This window comes from Phyllostomus hastatus, unplaced genomic scaffold (genome assembly GCF_019186645.2).
Source record: "Phyllostomus hastatus isolate PE091 unplaced genomic scaffold, TTU_PhHast_1.1 phas_scaffold_501, whole genome shotgun sequence".
NCBI lineage: Eukaryota > Metazoa > Chordata > Mammalia > Chiroptera > Phyllostomidae > Phyllostomus > Phyllostomus hastatus.
Window position 1 is genome coordinate 23,337,651 of NW_025334033.1, and position 13,855 is coordinate 23,351,505.

At 34.9% G+C, this 13,855-nt stretch overlaps 1 protein-coding gene across 2 annotated transcripts in view; it reads right to left on the reverse strand.

Moving 5' to 3' along the window:
- The window catches only part of ADAM10 (ADAM metallopeptidase domain 10), a 125,334-nt gene that overhangs the window by 32,463 nt on the left and 79,016 nt on the right, over positions 1 to 13,855 (reverse strand). For both annotated transcript variants that reach the window (XM_045822559.1, XM_045822561.1), the window contains exons 6-8: positions 7,609 to 7,758; positions 5,083 to 5,175; positions 2,175 to 2,358 (exon numbers count right to left, since the gene is read on the reverse strand). In XM_045822559.1, the coding sequence (XP_045678515.1) occupies positions 2,175 to 2,358; positions 5,083 to 5,175; positions 7,609 to 7,758 (427 nt within the window). The remainder of the gene's footprint in view (positions 1 to 2,174; positions 2,359 to 5,082; positions 5,176 to 7,608; positions 7,759 to 13,855) is intronic.

Sequence of the window (13,855 nt, forward strand, 5' to 3'; positions counted from 1 at the left end):
ATGCAAAGTTACAAGCAAGTCATTAAATCATTTTAGAAAACATAATCCCTGATAAAGCATATAATAAAAAGCAATTAAAAGTAGATCTGTGAGAATGGCATGATACTACAATAGCTGCCTTGTTTCTTTTAAAATTACAAGTAGCCCTGGCTGGTGTGGTTCAGTGGACTGAGCGCCAGCCTGTGAACCAAAAGATCACTGGTTCAATTCCCTGTCAGGGCACATGTCTGGGTTACGGGCCAGGTCCCCAGTTGGGGGTGTGCGAGAGGCAACTGACTGATCTTTCTCTTGCACATCAGTGTTTCTTTCCCATTCTTTCTCCCTCCCTTACCTTCTCTCTGAAAATAAGTAAATAAAATACTTTTTTAAAAATTACAAAGTTTATGACAACAAAACATAAATTTAAATTATCATCAAGATACAATTTAGGAAGCTGAAATGAGAATATACTTCACAGAAAAATAAACTGAAAAACAGCCATAACGCAGATTTTAACTAACAAAAAACTGAGAACCTTTATCATATTCAAAACTTACTACCTTTTCTACACAGAAAACTGAATAAAAAGGAAACAGCCAATGATTTATGAATATTTAATGTATTTTCTTAAGGTACCTCCACTTTTAGACATGAGTCCTAAGGACTATATCACTACTTCTAGAAAGTAGAAAAGACAGGAATAAGCACTCTGTATATGACAATAATAGTCTACATTTTATTGTTTTAAACAAATAGTAAATTAGTATCCTGCCTCAGCAAAGATTTGTCATATGCAAATTGGCCCAATGTTGTGTCAAACTTGAATTAGGCATAGAAGACTCACCCCTGCAAATTTATCTGCTTAAAAAAAAAGGAAATAACATATATTAAAAACTCTGATAATATACTTTTCTGTATTTTTAAAATATATCTAGTGTGAGAGAAGTACATACATAAATTTGAGTGTACTTTTCTGATATAAAGCCTTTGTAATTTATATCTTATTTAACATCTTAAGTAACTGCTTTTGATCTTAATGACTATTACTATAAGAAAGGTTAATATTTATTACAGGCTAATAGCATATGTTGGAATAACTCAATTATATAGGAAAAATACTATATATTTAATCTTGTAAGTTATGGTTTATTTTTTAAAAATACCATAAGTAGTTTTGATATGCCAGAAACTCAAAGTGATAAGATATTATATATATATATCTATAACTAAAGTATAAATGAAGTTTACAATATTCACTGCTGGCTTAAAAATTAAAGCAAGAAATATAAAAGCAAAAATACACTACAAAAGCTGTTAAAATATGCATAACAAATCAATGAATAAACTAGTAACACTAGGAATAGAAAAGCCTATCTTACCCTGGATAAAGCATTAGTTGATTCTTTTAAAAAGAGGAAAATGATGCATCAGAGAATTGCTGTGTATATAGCTCAGAAGATGACAGACTAGCGATCAAACTATATGGCAAAGTTCATATGCAGAGTCTGTGATTCTTTGTACTCATCTTTCAATTAATAAATCTGTGTTTCCCTTGACTATGCTACTGAACATATTAACCTGTAAATCACAGGCACTCACCCCCACTGTAATGGGGATTAGACTGTCCCAGCTTTCTCCATGACAATAGCATTCATGGCTGAGGCAGAGACCCCAGCAAAGTGCTAGCCCATTGTGCTGGGGCCTCCTGACTGCATCTTCACATTTGTTAAAATAATGACTACAAAAAAGTAATAATCAAGGCAGGCATTCTTTCCTTTTATCTGTTCCTCCTGACCAGGATTACTCTCCTTTCTATCTCACTCTAGAACAGAAGCAACAACATAGTTTTCCCCTCTTGACTCAAAACTGTCGTTAAAATATTTTTTAAATAATAATGTTAACTTTTGTCAAAAAATTGATATTTTGCTTTTGATTTCAGAAATGAGCATACAATTACTTATTTTAGCTACTGACTGTACCAAATGTCAGGATAACTTCCTAATGCTACTCTTTTCAAAATAAAAAGCTGTTTCATCTATTTTTCTATTTACATTAGGCTAATGAATCTTGCCTCACTCAAGTTGTGTATATTAAGATATTGTACAGGCATCACTTTCACCAGTACTTTGTAAAACTCAGTCCGCCCTAAAAATTGCATTTTGTTTCAAGTATTAAGACATAGATAGTTAAACTACCTGAAGGTGCTCCAACCCAGGCCAGACCAAGAACGCCATCATCAAAATCTCGGTCTGTGAAGACATAGGCCAGGCAGTAGTCATCATGATTCTGTTCAGAATTCAATTCCAGGAACTTCTCCACACCAATATTTGGAAAACGGAAGGGATTTGTGGGGTCTTTCTCATCAGCAGTCGTATTGATCTAAAATCCAAAACAATGATTTAAATAAGCAATTAATGTTAGAGCCTTAGTGTTAAGTCTGTGTTCACCTTCAGAATCTCCCTGAACAATAAGCTTGAAGCCCCAGGGGAATCTAGCCTCAATTAAGGATTTTATGGTTATTCCCACTGCCCCCCAAATCCCTGAGCTGATTAAAGAAGCCAAAAAGAAAGAGAAAAGAAAGGCAAGATAGAACATGTTACATTTTGAGCAAGTATTCACCAGATTTCTGAACACTGGACACTTGGGGTAGAAGAACAAGTTCTGCTTAAAAAACTTCTAAATAAAGTTTAGTTTCTCAAATTTAATCATCTGAACAACTCTCTTTTAGTGCTAATCTCTTATTTATGGTGGCAAGTATAAGATCATAAAACCCATTATTTAATTACTGGAATATAAAACAAATATTGAACCCAAGACTGTCAATTCAGCAGACAAATCATTTTCTTGGTTCTCCCTGCAAATTCCATTTTTCCCCTGGATGCAGCAATAAACAAACAAACAAACAAACAAATAATTTTGCCTATTTGCTTCTCTTACTATTGCAGGCTGAGTTCTTCTAGAATGTTTCTTTTGACACTTAGCTACTGAACTCCTGGTGCAGGTTCCTCCTTCACAATCTGAAGAATGATGGGAGTTCTGAGACCAAACTTCTGGTAAACAAAAGCTTTCATTTATCAACCTCTGCTTCCTTTCAGAAAAACCTATGTGCCCTTTAAAGCTCTAGGACAATCTGGCTTTGCTCAAGTCAGAGAATTATATGCAATTTTGTTGTTAGAGAGTAAAAAGGGGTATGTATGAAAGTAAACATTTTTTTAGAAGGCAATCATCAGTCTACTGAAAATGTCAGTAGTAAGGGGATGAAATAATAAGAACTGGTCTTTTGGGGATCCACTCCATTCAGTAAAATGGAGGGTCTTCCAAGCAGAATGGCAGCAATACTGTTGAGGGCAATTGCCTAAGGGCAGATTTCAGAACATCTGGTTTATCCATTAACAACTGACAAAAAAAATCTTAACACACACAAGCAAATCCAAAAACAAGCATGCAATATATTATAAATAGCCCATGTTTAGAGAAATGGCTTTTTCCTTACTAAATATAAGATAAAAAATTCCCTGACACTTCTGTAATATTGGCTACAAATTAAAATGGTATTTAAATTTCAGTTACCTCATATCAGATGATTAAAATTTAAATATTTGCTAATATAAATTTCAAATTAAATGATGAGTCACACCCTTCAAAGGATGAGATTTAAACTAAAGTTTTTTAATCCCAGTTAAGGACCTGAAAACAACCAACTGCCACATTACCTATTTGTATACTATGTGCATTTCATAATGCAAATTATTTTACTCAAAAAAATGTGCTTCACTAAAATGTGTTCAGGTGGCCTCTACTTTTCACTACTTTGCATTTTATTGCTCCACCTACTAAACAGCAATAGTTGCACCAGTTATTACTTTTACTTACTCATTTAAAGGTTTATTTTGCTCTCAAAATACATGAAAGCAATTATGAATAGTTCTTTATTACATTTCTATAAACCACATTTCACTTTAAAATAACCCAATTTAATATTTAATACTACTTCTAAAAGTGAGGAGCATCTCCAACTGTGTTAATTAGATATATTACACATGTGTATTAAAATTATGATCTAATCAATCATATTTCAAGAAACGAAAGAGCACACATACAAAGAAATGCTATGGCAAATATTCTTGTAAAATGACTTTTTAAACTCAGGTTGTTTATCTAATTTATAAATTCAGATTCTTAAAAGCTATATGCTTTGAAAGAATTCATATGTACAAAAAATTTTAAAACAATTAGCCTAATTTTGTTAGTAAATGAATATTTACTTATTTGCAGTAAGATTACAATTAATGATCAGTGGCTCTGTATCACCATTTCTTTGGAGTCTCAGTTGATGTTAATACAAAAAAAGGTTCCATGGTCAAATGTGTTTAGAAAAATATGGGTTTCTGCCCTGGCTGTTGTGGCTCAATGAACCACATCAGCCTGTGAACCAAAGGGTCACTGGTTCGATTCCCAGCCAGGGCACATGCCTGGGTTGCAGGCCAGGTCCACAGTAGGGAGCGCACAAGAGGCAACCACACATTGATGTTTCTCTTCCTCTCTTTCTCTTGCCCTTCCCTTCTGCCTAAAAATAAATAAATAAAATCTTAAAAAAAAAAGAAAAATATAGGTTTCTTTCCTGAAGGATTTCTCAAAACCTGAGATATGTTAATGTGTGCTGAATTTTCAAGAAGACAGTATACAGTATTAAGTATTTCTCCATCTTCCAATTTTGTGTAACCATGGATCATCCTTCTTTGCTGGAACACAATGCAATACACTGCACAAGGCAAATCTTAGGAAAGTGGGAAATAATTAACCATGGGGAAAAAGTCAGGTACTATATCTGTAGTTATTGAGAAGTCAAGGCTTTCTAACTGGAATGTTAATCAGATAGTGAGAAAATAGTACCACCATACTTATTTTGCAGTCCAGATTAAAGTCTAATAGATTTCATTCCTAAGCCATAAACGTAGTATCCTCTCTGTGTGCACTCATATGTGTATGCGTATAAAAGCCAAGAGTAAAGATAAACTGCATTAGTAAATACAATTTAAACTATTTAATGCATAAAGATTAAGTTTATTTTCCTTATCTCTCTCAACTATTAAAACTCCTTACTCTTATGCGTTTCACCATGAAACTGATGTTACGGATTCCAGAGAAGTCTGTAGTCTGATAAATTGTATCAATCGCTTTAACATGACTGGATATCTAAGGATTTTAAAAAAAGAAAAATATTTTAGATACAATGTTAAAATATGAAAAAGGTTAATTTTCCATCTCCCAAATCAGGAATTATTCATGTTCTACCACATTCAAAATTTAAAATGTCTATATCACATACCAGATGAAAGAATCAAACACACTAGTAAACTGGAGCTGTAAAGGAAAGATTCTGTGCTTTTTCCAGACTCTTCTCTGGTCCACCCTTGCTTCAGCCATATAAAAAACTCTGTTTTCTCAATCCATCCTCCAATATGTCATCTTTATGCCTTTTCACTTGCTGTTTCCTTATGCCTAGGGTATTCATCCTTCAGACTCAGCTCAGCTCAAACATCTCTGAGAACTTTCCTGATAATATCAGGACACTCAGTCATTATTTGACTTTGGTCTTTCTATTGCTGCAGTAGTACACATTCTATAAGTTTTGTTGTTGGCCATTTACTATATACTAGGCACTGTTCTAGGTGCTAGGGATATAATGGTGAGCAAAACAGAAAAGGCCCCTATAAATTTACAGAGATGTATTTGCTGAGGGGGCAGGGGGCACATGGGTAATAAAAATATAAACAAGATATTTAGATTTTGCTAAATTTTAGGAAAAGAGTAACATGATAGAATACAAAATGACCCTCTGTTTACTTAGATGATTAACAAACTCTGGCTTCTAAACCTCTCTGTATACCATCTTTTCATTTTCATTTACAAAAAGCACTTGCTACCATTAATGTGAAAACATATATGTGTATATACACATATATGTACATACATATACTATTTTCAAATAAATTATATAAATATAAGATGGTCAAGTAGACGCATGAACAACAATAATTTCAAAAGTAGCCCAGGTTGCCAAACACTAATAAAGAAAGTCATAACAGTGCTGTTGGGACCCATTAAAAACTCATGCTGTCTAACCTCGGTTTGGCCTAACGGTCCTCCATTCCATTCTCAGTGGTGGTTCAACCATTTCTCCACAGATGATACACTTCGTACTTTACTGAGAGTTCATCTTCACTTCCCATCTTTACTGTTCATACCTTCCTCAAAGAGTCATTCTTCCTTAAAGGATAACTGTTCTTTATTCCCGATCCTAGTCCTTCCTGGATCTTCAAGAACATTTTTTCACATCAATTTTTCTTTCACTTATATGTTATCTTGTACTGCTTCTCTACTGGATCATTTTCCTCTTCAACTAACTTCTCAAGTAATCCTCATCTCCCTTTCACTCCCAAATATTTAATATTATTGTAAGTCACCATATTTTGTCCTATTTCTCTCATTTCTTAAAACTCACTCTTCTGCCAACCCATTCCTTACTGCTGGCAATGTTTTCGCCCTTACAACTCTATTGAGAGCTTGCCTCAAGCGCATCAATAATCTTTCAAGTAACTAGAAATCAACTACCTCTCATACTCCTACTTTTTCCAGCATTGTTGAGGTATAAGTGATACATAAAACTAAGATATTTAAAGTGCACATCAGGATGATTTAATATATGTATACACTGTAAAGGATTCCTGCCACGTAACACATATAATCGTTCTCTTTGCTATCTCTGTAAGATGACACTATCCACTATGCATTTTGTTTTGAGCCTTTGTTTCTTCCTTAGCTAGTTATTTAATTCTACCTCTTTAATTATGGTTTAGCCCGTAGCTTCTCTTCCTCATCCTATTCACTATATATAGATGTTATCTCCTAGTTTCTTACATTTTGATTTCATTCTCTCCCTTTCTCTCTCCTTACTTTAACTATCTCTTTTATACCCATAAATTCCATGCAGAAAGCTCAAACCTCTCCCAAGTTCCAATTCTATATTCTCAATATCCAAAGGGCACAGCCACCTGGTTTTTAAACATGTCAAAAATTAAGATCACCACTACCAAAATGAGTTCACCATTATATCAGAGGCATGCACCCTCTCAGTCTCAAATCCTTCCAGTCAAAATGCATTAAAAAAAACTCTCACTGGTTACCTTCAACATGAAGAACATATTGTAGGGTATAGCAAAAAATTTTATACTTTAACAAGGGTTGAAAAGACACAAATACAAATTAATAACGTAACTTAGAAAGTGCTAAGTACAATGGGTAGACAGAACAGAAATTAAATGCTTCTTGTTGAAACAATTCCTCTATCCTTCCCTCTTTTAAGACCACAGATGAAAATCCAATCCTCTTTCCAAAGCTAAGCTCCAGTGTTATCTCTTTCATAAAATCATTTTCTTACAATGACACTAAAATATCCTAACTGGTCTTTCAATTATCTGTGTACTGATCTTAAATATTTTATCATATCACAATCAAAAACATATACTCTTTGCTTTTCCAAAATTAGATGCTAACTTTAATTCTTAGAGGAAAATATTTCTATAATGATATAAGAACTCCCTAAAATAGTAGGAAAGTTATAAATACCTGGGCAATCACAGCTTCTCGTGTTCCATAATATTTAAAGAACAGATGATCAGTCTGAATATAAAGCTGACAAGTATTTTTTTCAGCTGAAGTTGTACGTTTTTTCCTCAAGAGTTCTGGACCATTAATGGCATGTTCTTCTTTATGTGTCTGTATCAAAAACAGTCATTTCTAATCACTGGCATGCTTTACCATTATAATTTTATATTCTTAAGAGTAAATGTTATAAACAATCTCATATTCTCCTTTTTATTAACACTATAGGCATTTCCCCATGTCCTTAAAAATTCCTCATAAACATCACATGCAGTCTTATACCATCTACTATATAGATGATTATTTATTCAGGTGATTCTTTCATTTTTAAACATTTTCAAAACATACCTTTTAATATGTAATCATTTCAATATAAAGCAAGTCTTATATGTGTTTATAAAACCTTGACACCTTCTTCTACCTCACCTCTATAAATCCAATCTATCACCTAGCCCTGTCAAATATGTCTCCTAAATCCTAAGGAACCTGCCTATTATATATCTGTCTCCACCACATCAGCCCAAGCTACCATCACATTTTACCTAGAGTACTGCAATAAGAACAACACAATCTATCTCTATCCACTATTGGCCTTTAATCTATTCTCTATACTGCAATCTTTTCAAAATGCAAACTTCCATATATTTCAATAACTTCCTATTGCTCTAAGGATAAAGCCTTAAATCCAACAAATCAGCATGGCAGACTTTACTTACCTGTCCAGTTTCTTCCCACTTCATATTACTTCACAGAGAGATACTATTATATCACCCAGCTGTAGCTGTGTACAGCTACACAGACCTGCTTTCTAATCCTCCAACACAGTCTGTCTCCTGCCACAGTCTTTGCACATGCTGATGTTACCTCTCCTGATCTAGTTAATTTCTTCATTCAAACTTAGCAAAAGTTGCCCTGGCTGGCGTAGCTCAGTGGATTGAGCGCGGGCTGCGAACCGAAGTGTCGCAGGTTCGATTCCCAACCAGGGTACATTCCTGGGTTGCAGGCCATAACCCCCAGCAACCACACATTGATGTTTCTCTCTCTCTTTCTCTATCTCCCTCCCTTCTCTCTCTAAAGATAAATAATAAATAAAATCTTTAAAAAAATACTGAAACACAAGACACATGTAAAATGAATGGCAAGAGAAAACCTGTATATTATATAAACAACCTATTTAAAAAAAAAACTTAGCAAAAGTTAATTCACCCATTATACCACTTCATAGAACCATGTGCCTATATCTTTACATAGAGTAACCATACAGTTTATTATGTGGTTATTTGATTAATTTCTGTCCCCAGCCCAACACCTATTACTTCAACCATTATAACATGAGTTCTAGAAAGAAAATACTATTTCTATGTTTGCTTTTCACATAGTTACCACCTAACACAGACTTGGCAAGCAAACTGAATGCTCAATAAGTATTTAAAGAATTAGCAATGCAACTGAATTCAAGCACTTAAACATTTGTTAACATCTAAAAGCACCATTTTAGCCCAGACCTGAGTGGCTCAGTTGGGTAGGCATCATCCTACAAAGCAAAAAAGGTCGCCAGTTCAATTACTGGCCAGGGCACATGCCTGGGATGCAGGGTTGGTCCCTGTTCGAGGCACACGCAAGAGGCAACCAATCGATGTTTCTCTCTCATTCGATGTTTCTTTCCCTCTCTTCCTCCCTTCCCCTCTCTCTAAAAACAAATAAATACTTTAAAAAATAAAAAATATAAAAGCACCATTTTAAAGAAATTTTGATGACACAGTAATAAGAGAATTTGAATTAAAATTTAAACCACAATTACAAATGTACATTTTCCTTTGAATACTCCATGTTCAACTTTCTCTTCAGTATTGTCTTCCTTTTACTATTACTTATTTACACTGAGTACATCATTCTGAATTAGCTGTTTCAAAACATTCCACTTTCTTCTGGTTTCAACTGTTTCCAATGAGAAATGAGCTCTCATCTTCAGTGTTGCTTCTTTCAAGTTTACTGGACTGTTTTTTATTGGTGCTTTTGAGTATATCCATTGGTTTTTAGATTTTGTATAATGTGCTAGGGTTTTATTTTTATTACAAAGTATTTATCTTGCTCTAATTACAGAGCTTACTCAATTTGTTTGATATCCTCTGATATTTGGAAAATTCTCTGCCATTATTGTTCCTATTTCACTCTCATTTTTTCTCTATCAATTATACACATTAGAATTTTTTAAATATAACACCTATGTCTCTTGTGTTCTCTTCTGTATTTTCTATCCTGGGTTTTTTTCCATATTTTTTTATTGTTATTCAAGTACTGTTGTCTCCATTTTCTCCTCACCACTTCCCCCAACCCCAGCCATCCCCACTTGCCACCCTCGATCCTACCCTTCTTTGGTTTTGTCCATGTGTCCTTTATACATGTTCCTGAAAACCCTTCCTCCTTTTCCCCCAATTAACCCCTCCCACCTCCCCTCCGGTTACTGTCAGTTTGTTCTTACTTTCAATGTCTCTGGTTATATTTTGCTTACTTGTTTGTTTTGTTGATTAGGTTCCAATCACAGGTGAGATCTTGTAGTATTTGTCTTTCACTGCCTTGGCTTATTTCACTTAGCATAATGCTGTCCAGGTCCATCCATGCTGTTGCAAAGGGTAAGACTTCCTTCTCTTTTACAGCCAAGTAGTATTCTACTGTGTAAATGTACCACAGCTTTTTTATTTGCTCATCTACTGATAGACACTGGGGCAGCATCAAAATCTTGGCTATTGTAAATAACGCTGCAATGAACACAAGCATGCATATACTCTCTAGAATTAGTGTTTGGGGTTCCTTTGGGTACATTCCCAGAAGCAGGATTCCTGGGTTGAAAGGCAGATCCATTTTTAATTTTTTGAGATACATCCATTCTGCTTCCCACCATGGCTGCACCAAGGTTGCTGCATTCCCACCAACAGTGCACAAGTGCTCCCTTTTCTCCACATCCTGGCCAAAAATTGTTATTTGATTGATTGATGATAGTCATTCTGGCAGATGTGAAGGGATAGTTCATTGTTTTAATTTGCTTTTCTCTGACAATTAGTGACATTAAGCATCTTTTCATACGACTACTGGCCATCTGTATGTCCTCTTTAGAAAAGTGTCTATTCAGGTCCTTTGTCCCTTTTTTAATTAGATTGTCTTACTGGTGTTGAGTTGTATATGTTCTTCATCTATTTGGAGATTAACCTCTTATCAGATATATAATCAGCAAGCATGTTCTTTTATTCAGTGTGTTGTGTTTTCATTTTAGTGATTTCCTTTGCTGTGCAAAAACTTTTCAGTTTGATGTAGTCCCATTTGTTTATTTTTGATTTTGTTTCTTCGCCCAAGCAATACATTAGAAAAAAATATCACTAAGAGAAATGTCCAAGATTTTACTGCCTATGTTTTCTTCTAAGATTTTTATGGTTTGAGATCTAATATTTAAGTCTTTCATCCATTTTGAGATTTTTCTTGTATATGTAAGAAGGTGATCTAGTTTCATTTTTTTTCCACATAGCTGTCCAATATTCCCAATACCATTTATTGAACAGGCTACCTTTACCTAATGGTATGTTTTTGCCTCCTTTGTCAAATATTGACTATAAAGGTGTGGGTTTATTTCTAGGCTGTTTTGTTCCATTGACCTATATGTCTGTTTATATGCCAGCACCATGCTGTTTTGACTACTATGGCACTATAGTATAATTTGATATCAAGTAACGTGATTCTTCCAACTTTGTTCTGCTTTCTCAAGACTATTATTGCTATTCAGGGTCTTTGGTGGTTCCATACACATTTTTGGAATATTTGTTCTAGTTGTATGATATACTCCATTAGTATCTTGATAGGAATTGCATTGAATCTATAGATAACTGGGTATACCATGAACATTTTGATGATGTTAATTCTTCCTATCCATGAACACAGTACATGCTTCCAATTATTTGTATCTTCCTAAATTTCTTTCTTCAACGTCTTATAATTTTCTGAGTACAGGCCTTTTACATCCTTGGTTAAATTTATTCTCAGTATTTTTATTCTTTTTGAAGCAATTGTGAATGGGATTGTTTTCTTAGTTTCCCTTTCTGACAGTCATTGGTGTATGAAAAAGCAACTGATTTCTGAATATTTACTCTGTATTCTGCTACTTTACTGAATTCATTGATCAAGTCTAATAGTTTTTGGTGAAATCTTAAGGGTTCTCTATATACAATATCATGTCATCTGCAAATAATGACAGTTTTACTTCTTCCTTTCCAATTTGGATGCCTTTTATTTATTCTTCTTGTCTGAATGCTTTGGCTAGAACTTCCAGCACTATGTTGAATATGAGTGATGAAAGCAGCCCTAGCTGTGGCTCAGTTGGTTGAAGCATCATTCCAAACACCAAAAAGGTTGAGGGTATGATTGAGTCTCTGTCAGGGCACATACCTAGGTTGCAAGTTTGATTCCTGGTTGGGGCATGTATGGGGAGGTACTGATGGATGTTTCTCTCTCACATTGATGTTTCTCTATCTCTAAAATCAATAAATAAATCCTCAAGGATTTTTATTTTTGGTTCTAAAGTATTTTTTATTGATTATGCTATTACGGTTTTCCCAATTTTTCCCCTTTTATCCCCCCTCTGTCCTGGCCCCCAACCTCCAGCGTCCCCCCCCTCCTTAGTTCATGTCCATGGGTTGTACATATAAGTTCTTTGAGTCCTCTGTTTCCTATACCATTTTTATCTCTCCCCATCTGTTTTACGACTACTAATTATGCTTCTTCTTCCCTGTACCTTTCCCCCCCATTCCTCCCTTCCCCCTTCCCAGTGAAATCCCTCTAGGTGATGTCCATTTCTCTGATTCTTTTCCTGTTCTAGTTGTTTGCTTATTTTTTGTTGTGTTTTTCTTTTAGGTTCATTTGTCAGTTGTGAATCTGTTGTCATTTTCCTGTTCATATTTTTTATCTTCTTTTTCTTAGATAAGTCCTTTTAACATTTCATATAATAAGGGCTTGGTGATGATGAACTCCTTTAACCTGACCTTATCTGGGAAGCACTGTATCTGCCCTTCCATTCTAAATGAAAGCTTTGCTGGATAGAGTCATCTTGGATGTAGGTCCTTGCCTTTCATGACTTCAAATACTTCTTTCCAGCCCCTTCCTGCCTGCAAGGTTTCTTTTGAGAAATGAGCTGGTAGCCTTATGGTAGCTCCTTTGTAGGTAACTCTTTTTCTCTCACTGCTTTTAAGATTCTCTCCTTTTCTTTAATCTTGGGTAGCTTAATGATGATGTTCCTTGGTGTGTTCCTCTTTGGGTCCAACTTCTTTGGGACTCTCTGAGCTTCCTGGACTTCCTGGAAGGCTATTTCCTTCTCCAGATTGGGGAAGTTTTCCTTCATTATTTGTTCAAGTAAGTTTTCTTGCTGTTGCTCTTCTCCTTCTGGCACCCCTATAATTAGGATATTGGAATATTTCAGGTTGTCCCAGAGGTTTGTAAGTCTCTCTTTACTTTTTTGAATTCTTGTTTCTTCATTCTGTTCCAGGTGGATATTTATTTTTCCCTTTTGTTCCAAATCATTGCTTTGAGTACTGGTTTCCTTATTGTCACTGTTGGTTCCCTGAATATTTTGCTTTATTTCATTTTGGGTATCTTTCATTTCTTTTTTCATTTTTTGACCAAACTCAATCAGTTCTGTGAGCATTTTGATTACCAGGGCTTTAAATTCTCCATCAGATAGGTTGGCTATCTCCTCACTGCTTAGCTCTCTTTCTGAAGTTTTGCTCTGTTCTTTCATTTGGGCCATATTTCTTTGTCTTGGCCCACCGGTCTGGTTGTTTTGGTTGGCTTTTTCTTTAATTCCTTGGTTGTTGGAGTTCCACGCAGTTTGACTTTCTGGCACTTCCGGTTGTTTATTAATTTTAGATTGGTTGTTATACTCCTTTTGCTTGTGTGAGGAAATGAAGAGTTTCTACCTACACCTCCATCTTGGCCAGAACTCCCCCACTCATCCCTTGGGTGAGGATTCAAAACAAATCAGTGGTGACAACAGACATCCCTGACTTGTTTCAATCTTAAGGGAAATATTTCCATTTTTTCCACTGAGTATGATGTTGACTGTAAGTTTGTTATATATGGCCTTTATCACATTGAGGTATGTTCCTTCTATCCTCACTTTGCTGAGAGTTTTATGAGTTTTATCATAAAATAGTGCTAGATTTTACCAAAT